Source organism: Chiloscyllium plagiosum, unplaced genomic scaffold (assembly GCF_037043375.1).
Source record: "Chiloscyllium plagiosum isolate Xiang-an unplaced genomic scaffold, Cpla_swu_hap1 HiC_scaffold_34, whole genome shotgun sequence".
Lineage (NCBI taxonomy): Eukaryota > Metazoa > Chordata > Chondrichthyes > Orectolobiformes > Hemiscylliidae > Chiloscyllium > Chiloscyllium plagiosum.
Genome location: NW_028270172.1, coordinates 41,831,399 through 41,847,091, shown reverse-complemented (window position 1 = coordinate 41,847,091; position 15,693 = coordinate 41,831,399). Strand labels below are relative to the sequence as shown.

The window sequence follows — 15,693 nt, the reverse complement described above, 5'->3', positions numbered from 1 at the left end:
TTCATTAAAGAACAACATTAAAGAAGCTTGACACTATCTAGGATAAAGCACTGTACTCATTGCAATTTCCTCCACCACCTTAATTTCATGTATCATTTGAGCACTGTAACTGTGTGTGCATCATGTACAAGGTGCATTTTAGCAATTTGCCAAACAATCTTTGACAGCACCTTTTAAATCTGTGACCTCAACCATATAGAAAAAAGAGGCCAGCTGCTGCCTAGGATCACCACCATCTTTAACTTCACCTTCAAATTAAATATAAGCTTGATTTGATCTGAAGTCTTTGTGAAGGGTTTAAGTTTTACCACAAAAGCTGCAAGGATGAGAGATTACAGAGAATCTGAAGTTGCTCTTCTTGGAGCTAAGAACCTGAAGAGATTTGATGAAGATGTGTAAAATTATAAAGGGTTTCAGTAGAGTAAATAAATCTGCTTCCAAAGGCTGAAAGTTTAATAATCAGATGACCCAGATTTAAGTTAATTTAATGTGTTTGGCAGAAGTACTAAAGATGACACGGGAAAAATATTTAGACAAAAACAGCACCTAGGATTTGGAATGTGCATCCTCCAGGTATTGAAGTGAGTACAGATTCAAATTAGTGTTTGTTTAGAAATTGGCTAAATAATTGGAGGAAAAGCAGGATGGTCTTCATCTGAACCAGAGGGGTACCAATATCCTGGGGAGGTGGGGGGGGGGGGGAGTTCGCTAAGGCTATTGGGGTGGGTTTAAACTAATCCAGAAGGGGGATGGGAACCAAAATTGTACTTCGCGTATAGAAAAGGTTGACAGTAGGGAGGTCCAAAATCAAGTTTCAGGGATGCAAGATGGCACCAGCAAGCAAGAAGTTGTTTTGAAGTGTGTCTACTTCAGCCAGGAGCATCCGGAAAAAGGTGGGTGAACTTGCAGCATGGGTTAGTACCTGGGACTTCGATGTTGTGGCCATTTCGGAGACATGGATAGAGCAGGGACAGGAATGGTTGTTGCAGGTTCCAGGATTTAGATATTTCAGTAAGAACAGAGAAGATGGTGCAAGAGGGGGAGGTGTGGTACTGTTGGTCAAGGACAGTATTACAGTTGCAGAAAGGATGTTTGGGGACTCGTCAACTGGAGGTAGTATGGGCTGAGGTTAGAAACAGGAAAGAAGAGGTCACCTTGTTGGGAGTTGTCTACAGGCCTCTGAATAGTTCCAGAGATGTAGAGGAAAGGATAGCAAAAATGATTCTCGATAGGAGTGAGAGAGACAGGGTAGTTGTCATGGGGGACTTCAACTTTCCAAATATTGACTGGGAACACTATAGTACGAGTACTATAGATGGGTCAGTTTTTGTCCAGTGTGTGCAGGAGGGCTTCCTGACACAGTATGTAGACAGGCCAACAAGGGGCAAAGCCACATTAGATTTGATACTGGGTAATGAGCCCGGCCAGGTGTTAGATTTGGAAGTAGGTGAGCAATTTGGTGATAGCGATCACAATTGTATTATGTTTACTTTAGTGATAGAAAGGGATAGGTGTATACCACTGGGCAAGAGTTACAGCTGGGGGAAAGGCAATTACAATGTGATTAGGCAAGATTTAGAAAGCATAGGATGGGGAAGGAAACTGCAGGGGATGGGCACATTAGAAATGCGGAGCTTATTCAAGGAAAAGCTCCTGTGTGTCCTCGATAAGTATGTACCTGTCAGGCAGGGAGGAAGCTGTAGAGGACGGGAGCCGTGGTTTACAAAGGAATTAGAATCTCTGGTCAAGAGGAAGAAGAAGGCTTATGTTAGGATGAGATGTGAAGGCTCAGTTAGGGCGCTTGAGGGTTACAAGGTAGCCAGGAAAGATCGAAAGAGAGAGCTCAGAAGAGCCAGGAGGAGACATGAGAAGTTGTTGGCGGATAGGATCAGGGTAGACCCTAAGGCTTTCTATAGGTATCTAAGGAATATAAGAATGACGAGAGTAAAATTAGGGCCAATCAAGGATAGTAGTGGGAAGTTGTGTGTTGAGTCAGAGGAGATAGGGGAAGCACTAAATTAATATTTTTCGACAGTATTCACTCTAGAAAACGACAATGTTGTCGAGGAGAATACGGAGATACAGGCTACTAGACTAGGTGGGATTGAGGTTCACAAGGAAGAGGTATTAGAAATCCTGCAGAGTGTGAAAGTAGATAAGTCCCCTGGGCCGGATGGGATTTATCCTACGATCCTCTGGGAAGCCAGGGAGGAGATTGCTGAGCCTTTGGCATTGATCTTTAAATCGTCATTGTCTACAGGAATAGTGCCAGAAGACTGGAGGATAGCAAATGTGGTTCCCCTGTTTAAGAAGGGGAGTAGAGACAACCCTGGTAATTATAGACTAGTGAGCCTTACTGTTGGTAAAGTGTTGGAAAAGATTATAAGAGATAGGATTTATAATCATCTAGAAAAGAATAATTTGATTAGGGATAGTCAGCATGGTTTTGTGAAGGGTAGGTGGTGCCTCACACACCTTATTGAGTTCTTTGAGAAGATGACCAAACAGGTAGATGAGAGTAAACCGATTGATGTGGTGTATATGGATTTCAGCAAGGCGTTCGATAAGGTTCCCTACAGTAGGCTATTGTACAAAATGCGGAGGAATGGGATTGTGGGAGATATAGCAGTTTGGATCAATAATTGGCTTGCTGAAAGAAGACAGAGGGTTGTGGTTGATGGGAAATGTTCATCTTGGAGTCCAGTTACTAGTGGTGTACCGCAAGGGTTGGTGTTGGGTCCACTGCTGTTCATCATTTTTGTAAACGACCTGGATGAGGGCGTAGAAGGGTGGGTTCGTCAATTTGCAGACGACACTAAGGTCGGTGAAGTTGTGGATAGTGACAAAGGATGTTGTAGGTTACAGAGAGACATAGATAAGCTGCAGAGCTGGACTGAGAGGTGGCAAATGGAGTTTAATGCAGACAAGTGTGAGGTAATTCACTTTGGTTGGAGTAATCGGAATGCAAAATACTGGGCTAATGGTAAGATTCTTGGTAGTGTAAATGAGCAGAGAGATCTCGGTGTCCATGTACACAGATCCCTGAACGTTTCCACCCAGGTTCACAGGGTTGTTAAGAAGGCATACAGTGTTTTAGCTTTTATTAATAGAGGGATCGAGTTCCGGAACCACGAGGTTATCCTGCAGCTGTACAAAACTCTGGTGCAGCCGCACTTGGAGTACTGTGTACGGTTCTGGTCACCGCATTATAAGAAGGATGTGGAAGCTTTGGAAAGGGTGCAGAGGAGATTTACTAGGATGTTTCCTGGTATGGAGGGAAGGTCTTACAAGGAAAGGCTAAGGGACTTGAGGCTGTTTTCGTTAGAGAGAAGAAGGTTGAGAGGTGACTTAATCGAGACATACAAGATAATCAGATGGTTAGATAGGGTGGACAGGGAGAGCCTTTTTCCAAGTATAGTGACAGCAAGCACGAAGGTGCATAGCTTTAAATTGAGGGGTGATAGATATAGGACAGATGTCAGAGGTAGTTTCTTTACTCAGAGAGTAGTAAGGGTATGGAATGCTTTGCCTGCAACGGTAGTAGGTTCGCCAACTTTAAGTACATTTAAGTCATCATTGGACAAGCAAATGGACGTACATGGAATAGTGTAGGTTAGATGGGCTTCAGATTGGTATGACAGGTCGGCGCAACATCGAGGGCCGAAGGGCCTGTACTGCGCTGTAATGTTCTATGTTCTATCAACAGGGCTGGGGAAGGGGAGGTGACGGTGGTAGGACTGACTGGAATTTTTGTCAAAGAACTAGCAGAGACCCAATGCGCTGAATGGCTTCCTCTATTGTATTTGACCTAAAATGTATCAGAAAGATGGTAAACAGAAGCAATTCAAGATTAAAAGCAGGGAGGAGTTAGATATGGCACCCAGAAATAGGAGAAGCACGATTTGTCTGCCTGCACCTGGGTTCATCAGCTTCTCAATGAAAATTAAGAACAGATAATTACTGCTAAGCGATTGCACAACAATTGAAGAAACAGGTTGAAAGGAAACTCTAATTCTTTATGCACCTATTTTTGTTAAACTCACGTGGGAACAGTGTCAAATATTTTCTGCAAGTCCTTTCCTAGACTTAACAAGTCAGCCATAAGTCACTTTTATAAACCCCATACAAATTCTTCTTGATTAGCTTAATTTTGGCCAGGTGATTAGTAATGTGTTTTGAGGATATGATTGTGCTGTATTTTTCATTCTTTTAATTAGTACCACGGAATGGGTGTGGAGTGCAACATACAATGTATTGAGCTTTTTCATTCTGACATTAAATTGGCTGTGAAGTAATTGGTTTTGTTCCACCCTTAATTATGGTTTACCATACTCTGACCTGAAATTCAAGTTCTTGAAGCCCTTGGAGAGATAGAAATCAGGCAAATTTTTTTTGTCGTGGCTTCACCTTAATAACACCAGCTGGCTGGGAAGGAGGAAACTGTGTACTGAATGTGATTGAGCCTGGACTTTGGACGAGGACAACACCAGGTTTCAACATTGTGGTCCATGTTCGGATACTGCTACTGTCCTATACTGATTTTCTAGACTCTTGGACAATATTCCACAAAGTCTACTAACTGCTATAGAGCCACTTTTCATGGGCGTGTTTATGCCCACACATCAGCAGGACCTCACAGCTGCATGTGGCTTCCTATTACCATCTGGTGGTCAATAATGTTATTGCTGTGTGATTTTTCTTACAGAGTACACAAGGCTTTCTTTACAATGCTGAACACGTCTTTCCTGTATCAGTGAATTCCTGTCTCTCCGGTGACTGGGTGAATATTAACTGAGTTGTATTCTTCGTCTGTGTAAATTTGGTTCTTGGAGGAAAACTCTTTACTAAAACCCGTCCTATTCACAATGACTATTTTTGCTGTAGCATCAGAGGCTGAAGGGGGGAACCTAATAAAAGTAAGTAACATTACGAGAGGAATAGGTAGGGTGGATTGTTGGAATCTTTTCCCAGAGTGGAAATGCCTAACACTAGGGGCTTTTAACGTGAGAGGGGGAAAGTTAAAGGAGATGTGCGAGGCAAGGAGATGCAGTCACTTTGAACCGCAAAGGAGGAATTAATATTCTCAAAGGGTCATGAGCCTGTGGAATTCATTACCCCATTGGACAGAGTACGGAGGAGATAGACAGATTTTAAATTAGTAATGGGGTGAAGGATTATGCAGATTCAGCTGGAAGGTGGAATTGAGGCTCGAGATGAGGTCAGCCATGATGGTATCAAATAGTGGAGCAGGCTTAAGGGGCTGAACAACATAATACTTATGTTGTTATGTTCTATAACACATCAGTTAGTGCTGCCTCAGCAGAATCAGGATTTGCTGGCAGGGCCTCATCAAACATATAAGTCATCCAAAGTTCTTGAATTGATCAATATCACCAGTATCAAGGCTACCCTCCTGCAAAGCCAACTATATTAGGCAGATTACATTGCCCAGATGGATAATAGTGACATATTTATCTGCCTTATTTCTATGCTCGTTATCATATGGCATTGGGAGTAATCCAAAAATTAGCTACCTTTGAGGTAGGGCTTTCCTGTGGAGACATTTTCCCCACAGTGCCTTTGCAGGCTGACTATCTCCCATTAGGGGAGGTATTGACGTAGTGGTATTATCATTGGACTGTTAATCCAGAGACCCTACGTAATGTTCTGGGGAACCGGGTTCAACTCCCACCATGGCAGATAGTGGAATTTGAATTCAACAAAAAAAAATCTGGATTTAAGAGTCTAATTATGATCATGAATCCAATCTTGATTATCAGGATAAACCCATTTAGTTCACTAATGCACTTTAGGGAAGGAAACTGCCATCCTTATCTTGTCTAGCCAACTTGTGACACCACAGCAATGTGGTTGACTCGTAACTGCCCTCTGGGCAATTAGGGATAGGCAATAAATGCTGGCCCAGCCAGTGATGCCCTCATTGTGTGAATGAATAAAAAATGCTCCATAGAAAATGTTCAGCCTTGCATACTGAGAATCCTCAAGTTTACTTTCAATCTACTAGAGGCACTTTGTGCACTCAACGTTATCTTACACACATGGAGTATCCTGAAACTCCCACATGGCACAACAACGCTAGGCAAAGGGTTGTAATTGCCCTATCAGTTTGCTTCAATGTTTAACTATTTATTGTTTTATATGGCTTTCAGTTAGAATCACCTAATTTCCATTTATGTGCTAATTATTTATCCATACCAGATTTTTGATTAAAACAATGTAGATCCCTTTAATTTTGATATCCTCATTAGTTTTGTGCTCACAAGTCATGTCACAGAGGGGTGTTGTGCCATATAACATGCAGCGCGTTAATATGGCATAACAGATCTCTGAAAAAAAAGACAAAAATTGTGGTTTCCTCCTACAATTGTTTTTCTCATCTTCATCTTTTTCAAACACTGTCTTACATTTTGTGGATTTTTTAAAAAAAGATTAGATTCCTACAGTATGGAAACAGGCCCTTCAGCCCAACATGTCCACACCCACCCTCCGAAGAGTAACCCACCAAGTCTCACTCCCCTATCCTATATTTACCACTGACTAATACATCTAACACTATGGGCAATTTAGTATGGCCACTTCACCTGGCCTGCACATCTTTTAGATTGTCGGAGGAAACCCATACAGACACAGAAAGAATGTGCAAACTTCATACAGACAGTCGCCCGAGGTGGGAATCAAACCCAGGTCGCTGGAGCTGTGAAGCAGCAGTGCTAACCACTGAGCCATTGCGCTTTTAGAAACTTTGTGTTATGGTGCCTACTTCTTCTTTCATCTCACCTTTCTTTCTTCTGTTTGTTTAGGACTTGGAACTGTCAGTGGGAATAGGTGTTGGGAGCACAGATATGGTGAAGGTTTTGGGCAAAGAATGGGAGAGTTTGGGTATGTTGAACTGGAGAGGGCAGACTGTGTGTGAACTTGGGAGAAGTTAACTTTTCATTAAATGGATTGATCAGAATTTTAAGACTTAGGATGACAATCTAGGCTAATAATAACAGCTACAATGCGCATGCATTTAGCATCACCCAAGCTACCCTATAAGAGTAAGACAAACATGTTAGACAGAATGAAACTGAAACAAAGTTGAAGCTGTTGGAATAGAAAAGGTGATATGTTTTAAGCAACTTCTTAAAGGAGTTATAGTTATCCAACAAACAAAGTGGGAAATGCACGAGAGGCTGGAGGAGGTTACTTAGATAGGCCCTGAAGAGATTTGGAAACAAGGTTGAGATTTTTCTGTTTGAGGCACTAATGGAGCCGGAAACAATTCCAGAGATGAGCGAATGGGTAAGACATCACTTAAATGAAAGCTGTTTCTTCTTATCTGTAGCGTTAATAGATAATTGGACGAATAGAGTTGTTATTAATATAAAAAGGACCCTACTTTTTCTACTGCAGAGACATGTGCTTTTAGAATTTGCCTCATCACACACACTTTGGGGAACTGGGCAGAAATACCATTCAAATTCCATCAGAGGGAAACTCTCAGCAGGTCCTGGAGCTGTGCGCACGCAGCTGCTGGGGGTACAATGACGTTTGGTATTGTAGTAACGCGCCATGGCAACGACAATGGATGGGCGGAGGGTAAAGCGCCTGGGGATGTAACGAAAGTGGCGAGGGAGTTCAGAAGCAGCGTGCCAGTCGGAATGGGATGCGGCACTTCGAGAGCGGTTTCCACACAACCGGAGACCGGAACCGAGGACAGTCTGGAAAGAAAGCGCAAGGTAACCCGGCCCCGGACACACAGCAAATGGCTCCATTGATATGGAGGCATCAGGCCAGGTCTCCGAGGGGGTGGGCAAGGCATTGGGCATCACTGGTTCTTGTTTCCAAACTGATACATTGATTTGTAAGGGTAAAACATTACCGAGAACATGCAAAATAAAAAAGACAGTCGTTGTCCCTTTCTTTCTCCGTTTCTGCCATCTCACCGGCCCAACCCACCAACAACCACTCCCACCAACCATAATAAGGCGAGGATACAGTCTAGGGATCTATATTATGTGCTTTTTGAAAACAATATAAAGTCACGGCAAGCAGTTTCAGTAACTGCCCTTAACATTGCACTATCTTCGTTAAAATTTACTGTTTTATCTATACCAGTTCTTTAAGAATGTATACTAGGAGAAAGTGAGGACTGCAGATGCTGGAGTACCAGAGTTGAAAAATGTGGTGCTGGAAAAACACAGCAGGCCAGGCAGCATCCGAGGAGCAGGAGAATCGACTTTTCGGGCATAAGCCTGAAGAAGGGCTTATGCCCGAAACGTCGATTCTCCTGCTCCTCGGATGCTGCCTGGCTTGCTGTGTTTTTCCAGCACCACATTTTTCAACTTTAAGAACGTATACACACTTGTAAGATATGTAAATGAATGTGTCTAAATATCTATAAAGTTAAGCATCACGCAAGACCAGGTTATAGTCTAACAGGTTTAGTTGGAGGCACAAGCTTTCGATAAGCTGAGCTAGCGCCTCCAAATAAACCTGTTGGACTATAACCTGGTGTTGTGTGATTTTTAACTTTGTCCACTCCAGTCCAACACCAGCTCCTCAATCATAAATATCTCTAAGTTTCTTTGAATACTTAGATAGCATATACCTATATAAATGCTTATGTACTGTGTATCTATAAATAAGTCTATATACATGGTGATGTTTATATAACTGTGCGTATGTGTTTGCTTTAATATTATGTCTAATATTCAAACTTGTAATTTCCTTTGAAGATAGTGTGACTGCAATGACATGTATAAACTATATATATTTCAACCCCTACTTTAGTGACAAAAAGGAACCAAGGAGCAAATAATGTGCAAGCCGTGTGGTGACATATTTTCACATTTATGTCAATGTGTTGCGTATTTGAAAACTTTAGAGGAATTAAAGCTTGGCAAGCACTTTTTTCATGAAGTTCATACCCCTTTAACTATTCAGATGACAAAAGTTTCTTTCCTCAGCATGCATACAGTTTGCAAAACAAATCAGAGCCAACATTTATCTTTCTCCGTCCCAATTACACCTTTAAAACAAAGGACAGTAGAGGGAACCAAATTGCAAATGAAATTAAACCACCAACGTGCCTGTTAAATTAGAAAGATAAACAGCCACATATTTTGCTCACGCATTCCAATGATTCCATTGTGAGCAGGCAAAATTATTTACCTAGGTCAGAAGTCCGACAACACCAGTTATAGTCCGACATGTTTATTGGAAATCACAAGCTTTCGGAGCATTGTCCCTTTTACCAGGTGAAGTCACCTGACAAAGGGCCAACACTTTGAAAGCTTGTGATTTCAAATAAACCTGTTGGAATTTAATCTGATTCATCTGACTTCTAACCTTGTCAACCCCAGTCCAACACTGGCACCTCCACATCATATTTACCTAGGACATACAATGTAGAACATAGAGCAGTACAGCAACATGCTGTTCGGCCCATCATGTCTGTGCCAACCATGATGCCATTCTAAACTAATCCCCTGTGCCCGCACAGTATCCACAGCTCTCTGTTCTCTGCCTGTTTCTATGTCTGTCAAAATGCTTCGTAAACGTTGCTATTCATCTGCTAACTCTATCTTGTTCCCAGAATAACGTTCAAACTCTGCAAAGCATCACACATACATTGGCAATTCTTGAATGTGTCTTGATATCAATATAGTCAAATTGAGAAAGCATGCAGAGGCAGATACAATACTTCAATTTTCTAGGTGCTGATTGTAAATCTCCGGCATAAACTTTGTTTCCACAGTGCAACATCAAAAAACAATCTCCTCCAGGAGAAATTGCAGTGCTGTTTAAAAGCTTCTTTAAAGATTAATGCAATTACATCTCAATAATAAAGTGATCTGCTACCAAAGGAGTACTACTTTTTTTCTGGCCAGTGTAACTCCCAGCAGAGGTGTTGTGACACTGTGGTTGGTGACCCTACCCCTGAGCCCTGAAGCTCCAGGCTAGAGCTCCACTTGTTATGGACCAAACCTAGCATCCCAAAGTATATTGTGTAGATAGCCTAGACCCCAACTTCTTTATTTTTTCCAAAGACAAGTTAAGGCATTGTGTTCCAGATATAAGTAGATTGGTCCACTGCTAAGCTTCACTCAAAACATACTTTATTCTTATAAAACAATTAAAATGTGAGAAAAAGAAGAATTGGCATAACTTTACTCTATTGAAATACTTAACAAGATAATGTATTATTTACATTAGGCTCCAATTTAGGCAGCATCTCATAAATACTTCCTCTGGCAATGACAATTCAGCAAAACAGTTACAATTTATCATGTACTGTCACTCTCCAGTCTAGAAGAAAGAAATAATCTGCCCCTTTTGATTTTAAGTGGATGTCTCACTGTCTAAGATTTCACTGTAGCAGCGAGAACTTAAGCTTTTAACTCTAGCAGCCAGCAGAAATCTTCCCAAAGGGATAACATTACTGTTGTACTTTGGGAGGATATTTCTGGGAATACGATCAGGGAAAGGCAATTATGATCGATTAGGCAAGATTTAGGATGCATAGGATGGGGTTTGGCAAGGCAGGGGTTGGACATTCTTGAAATGTGGAGCTTATGTAGACGGACAAGGGAGAGCCAGTGGATGTAGTGTACCTGGACTTTCAGAAAGCCTTTGACAAAGTCTCACGTAGGAGATTAGTGAGCAAAATTAGGGCACATGGTGTTGGGGGCAAAATACTGACTTGGATTGAAAACTGGCTGGCTGACAGGAAGCAAAGAGTAGTGATAAATGGGTCCCTTTCGGAAGGGCAGGTGGTGACAAGTGGGGTACCACAAGCAGCTGTTTACAATATACATTAATGATATAGATGAAGGCATTAAAAGTAATATTAGCAAATTTGCTGATGACACAAAGTTGGGTGGCAGGATGAAATGTGAGGAGGATGTTATGAGAATACAGGGTGACTTGGACAGGCTAGGTGAGTGAATGGATGCATGGTAGATGCAGTTTAATGTGGATAAATGTGTGGTTATCCACTTTGATGGCAAGAACAGGAGGCAGATTACTATCTAAATGGAGTCAAGTTAGGTAAAGGGAAAGTACAACGAGATCTAGGTGTTTTTGTACATCAGGGTGAAAGTGAGGACTGCAGATACTGGAGATCAGAGTTAACATAGGAGTGGTGCTGGAAAAGCACAGCAGGTCAGGCAGCATCTGAGGAGCAGGAAAATCGACATTTTGGGTAGGAGCTCTTCATCAGGAATCTTGAACATCAGTCAATGAAAGCAAGCACACAGGCACAGTTAGTGAGAATATGGAGATACAGGCTACAAGATTAGGTGGGTTTGAAGTTGACAAAGAGGAGGTCTTAGCAATTTTGGAAGATCAGAAAATACATAAGACCCCTGGGCCAGATGGGATTTATCCAAGGATTCTCTGGGAAGCCAGAGAGGAGATTGTAGAGCTTTTGGCTTCGACCTTAATGTCATCATTGTCAACAGGAGTAGTGCCAGAAGACTGAAGGATAGCAAATGTTGTTCCCTTGTGTAAGAAGGGGAGTCGGCTCAACCCTGGTAATTGTAGGCCAGTGAGTGTTACTTCGGTTGTGGGTAAGGTGTTGGAAAAGGTTATAAGAGATAGGATTTATAATCATCTGGAAAGGTGTAATTTGATTAGGGATAGTCTATGCGGTTTTGGGAAGGGTAGGTTGTGCCTCGCTAACCTTACTAAGTTCTTTGAGAAGGTGACAAAACAGGTGGATGAAGATAAAGTGGTTGATATGGTGTATATGGAATTCAGTAAGGCATTTGATAAGATTCCACACGGTAAGCTATTTCACAAAATATGGAGTTTTGGTATTGAAGGTGATTTAGCGGTTTGGATCAGAAATTGGCTCGCTGAAAGAAGACAGAGTGTGGTGGTTGGTGGGAAATGTTCATCCTGGAGCTCAATTACCAGTGGTGTGCTGCAAGGATCTGTTTTGGGGCCACTGCTGTTTGTCGTTTTTATAAATGGTCTGGATGTGGGTGTAGAAGGATGGGTTAGTAAATTTGCAGATGACACTAAGGTAGGCAGAATTGTGGATAGTGCTGAAGGATGTTATGGGTTACAGAGGGACATAGATAAGATGCATAGCTGGGCTGAGAAGTGGCAAATGGAGTTTAATGTGGAAAAGTGTGAGGTAGTTCACTTCAGAAGAAGTAACAGGAATGCGGAGTACTGGGCTAATGGTAAAATCCTGGTCAGTGGAGATGAACAGAGTGATCTCCGAGTCCAGGTGCATAAATCCTGAAAGTTGCTGCCAGGTTGATAGGGTTGCTAAGAAGACATATGATGTGTTGCAGTTTATTGTTAGAGGGATTGAGTTTTGGAGCCATGAGGTCATGCTTCAGCTGTACAAGACACTGGTAAGGCTGCACCTGGAGTATTGCGTGTAGTTCTTGTCACCGCATTATAGTAAAATTGTGGAAGCTTTGGAAAGGGTTCAGAGGAGATTTACTAGGATGTTGCCTGGTATGGAAGAAATGTCTTACAAAGAAAGACTGAGGGAACTGAGGCTGTTTTCGTTGGAGAGAAGAAAGTTGAGAGGAGACTTAAACAAGATGTTTAAAATATTCAGAGGGTTAGATAGGGTGGACAGTGAGAGGCCTTTTCCTCAGATGGTGAAGGCTAATATGAGGGGACATAGCTTTAAATTGAGGGGTGATAGATTTAGGACAGAAATCAGGGGTAGTTTGTTTACTCAGAGAGTAGTAGGGGTGTGGAATGGCCTGCCTGCAACAGTAGTAAACTCGCCAACATTAAGGGCATTTAAATGGACAGTGGACATACATATGGATAATAATGGAACAGTATAGGTTAGATGGGCATCAGATTAATTTCATAGGTCGGCACAACATCGAGGGCCAAAGGGCTTGTCCTGCACTGTAACATTTTATGTCTTGTGTTCTTGGTTATTTAGGTGGAACTGAGAAATAGGAAAGGGATGACCACCTTATTGGATTGTACTATGAGCCCTCCAATAGTCAGCAGGAAATTGAGAAAAAATTTGTAAGGAGATTTCAGTTATCTGTAAGAATAATAGGTTGGTTTTGGTAGGGGATTTTAACTTTTGAAACCTACAGACTGACATAGTGTTAAGAGTTCAGATGGAGAGGAATTTGTTCGGAGTGTACAAGAAAAATTTCTGATTCAGTATGTGGATGTACCTATGAGAGAAGGTGCAAAACTTGACCTACTCTTGGGAAATAAGGCAGGGCATGTGACTGAAGTCAAGATTAAGAGTGGTGCTGGCAAAGCACAGCCAGATCAGGCAGCATCCGAGGAATAGGAAAATTGACTTTTCAGGCAGGAGCCATTCATCGGGACTCTTGATGAAGGGCTCCTGCCCGAAATGTCGATTTTTCCTGCTCCTCAGGTGCTGCCTGACCGGCTGTGCTTTTCCAGCACACTCTAATCTTGACTCTGATCTCCAACATCTGCAGTCCTCACTTTTGCCAAGTGGCTGAGGTGTCAGTGGGGGAGCACTTTGGGGCCAGTGACCATAATTGTATTTGTTTTAAAATAGTCATGGAAAAGGATAGACTCGATCTAAAAGTTAAAGGTCTAAACTGGAGGAAAGCCAATTTTGACGGTATTAGGCAAGAACTTTCAAATGTTGATTGGGGGCAAATGTTTGCAGGTAAAGGGATGACTGGAAAATGGGAAGTCTTCAAAAATGAGATAATGAGAGTCCAGAGACAGTATGTTCCTGTAAGGGTGAAAGGCAAGGCTGATCGGGAATGGTGGATGACTAGAGAAATTGAGGTTTTGGTCATGAAAAGGAAGGAAGCATTTGTCAGGGATGGGCAGCAGAAATAGACTGAATCCTTAAAAGAGTATAGTGGCAGAAGGGGTTTACTGAAGGGGAAATCAGGAGGGCAAAAAGGGGACATGATAGCTATTGCAAGTAGGGTTAAGGAGCATCCAAACGGATTTTCTAAATACATTAAGGATAAAAGGTAACAAGGGAGAGAATAGGGCCCCCTCAAAGATCAGCCAGGCAACCTTTGTGTGGAACTGCAGGAGATGGGGGAGATACTAAATGAGTATTTTCCATCAGTATTTACTGTGGAAAAGGACATGGACGCTAGAGAATGTCAGAAAATAGATGGTGACATCTTCAAAAGCTGGATGTCTTGAAACGCATAAAGGTGGATAAATCCCCAGGACCTAAACACGTGTACCCTAGAATTCTGTAGGAAGGTAAGGAAATGATTGCTGGGCCCCTTGCTGAGATATTTGTATCATTGATAGTCACAGATGAGATGCTAGAAGACTGGAGGTTGGCTAACATGGTGCCACTATTTAAGAAAGGGGGTAAGTAGGAGCCAGGGAACTACAGACCGGTTTTGTCTGACATTGGTGGTGGGCAAGTTGTTGGAGGGAATCCTGAGGGACAGGGTGTACATGTATTGGGAAAGGCAAGGACTGATTAGGGATAGTCAACATGGCTTTGTGCGTGGGAAATCATTTCTCACAAACTTGATTCAGTTTTTTGAAGAAGTAACGAAGGGGATTGATTAGGGCAGAGAGTGGACATGATCTATATGGACTTCAGTAAGTGTTCAACAAGATTCCTCATGGGAGACTGGTTAGCAAAGTTAGATCACATAGAATACAGGGAGAGTTAGCCATCTGTCTAAATCACATACAAAACTGCCTTCAAGGGAGAAGAGTGGTGGGTAGAGGGTTGCCTTTCAGACTGGAAGCCTGTGATCAGTGGAGTCCCACAAGGCTCAGTGCTGGGTCCACTGCTTTTTTCATTTATATAAATGATTTCGATGTGAACATAAGAGGTATAGTTAGTAACTTTGCAGATGACACCAACATTGGAGGTGTAGTGGACAGTGAAAATGGTTACCTGGAAGTACAATGGGATCTTGGTCAAATAGGCCAATGGGCTGAGGAGTGGTGGATGGAGATCAATTTAGATAAATGTGAGGTGAGACAGTTTGGAACGGTAAGGTCCTAAGGAGTGTTACTAAACAAAGAGACCTTGGAGTGCATGTTCATCGTTCCTTGAAAGTGTAAGTTGCAGGTAGGTAAGATGGTGAAGAAAGTGTTTAGTATGCCTTCCTTTATTGGCCAGAGCATTGAGTACAGGAGTTAGGACGTCATGTTGCAGCTGTACAGGACATTGGTTAGGCCACGTTTGGAATATCGTGTGCAACCCTGGTCTCTCTCCTATCAGAAGGATGTTGTGAAACTTGAAAGGATTCAGAAAAGATTTACAAGGTTGTTGTCAGGGTTGGAGGGTTTGAGCTACAGGGAGAGGCTGAACAGACTGGGGCTATTTTCCCTGGAGCATCAGAGACTGAGGGATGACCTTATTGAGGTTTATAAAATCATGAGGGGTATGGATAGGGTAAATAGACAAGGTCTTTTCCCTGGGGTGGGGAATCCAGAACTAGAGCGCATAGATTTAGGGTGAGGGGGGAAATGTTTAAAGGGACTTAAGGGGCACCTTTTTCATGCAGAGGGTGGTGTGTGTATCGAATGAGCTGCCAAAGAAATTGGTGGAGGCTGACACAATGACAACATTTGAAAGGCATCTGGATGGGTATATGAATAGGAAGGAGAAAGTGAGGTCTGCAGATGCTGGAGATCAAAGTTGAAACTTTATTGCTGGAACAGCACAGCAGGTCAGGCAGCATCCAGGGGGGGTTTGGAAGGATATTGGTGAAG

General features: G+C 42.4%; 1 protein-coding gene and 1 long non-coding RNA gene across 3 annotated transcripts in view; one reads left to right on the top strand and one right to left on the bottom strand.

The window, feature by feature from the left end:
* LOC122564362 (uncharacterized) overlaps positions 1-15,693 on the bottom strand; it is a 103,191-nt gene that overhangs the window by 5,457 nt on the left and 82,041 nt on the right. The gene's annotated exons all lie outside the window — the stretch shown is intronic.
* Positions 7,611-15,693, top strand: part of stmnd1 (stathmin domain containing 1) — a 57,349-nt gene continuing 49,266 nt past the window's right edge. Inside the window, exon 1 of the mRNA XM_043719119.2 lies at positions 7,611-7,742. Within this exon, the coding sequence (XP_043575054.2) occupies positions 7,665-7,742 (78 nt within the window). The 5' untranslated portion in view covers positions 7,611-7,664. The remainder of the gene's footprint in view (positions 7,743-15,693) is intronic.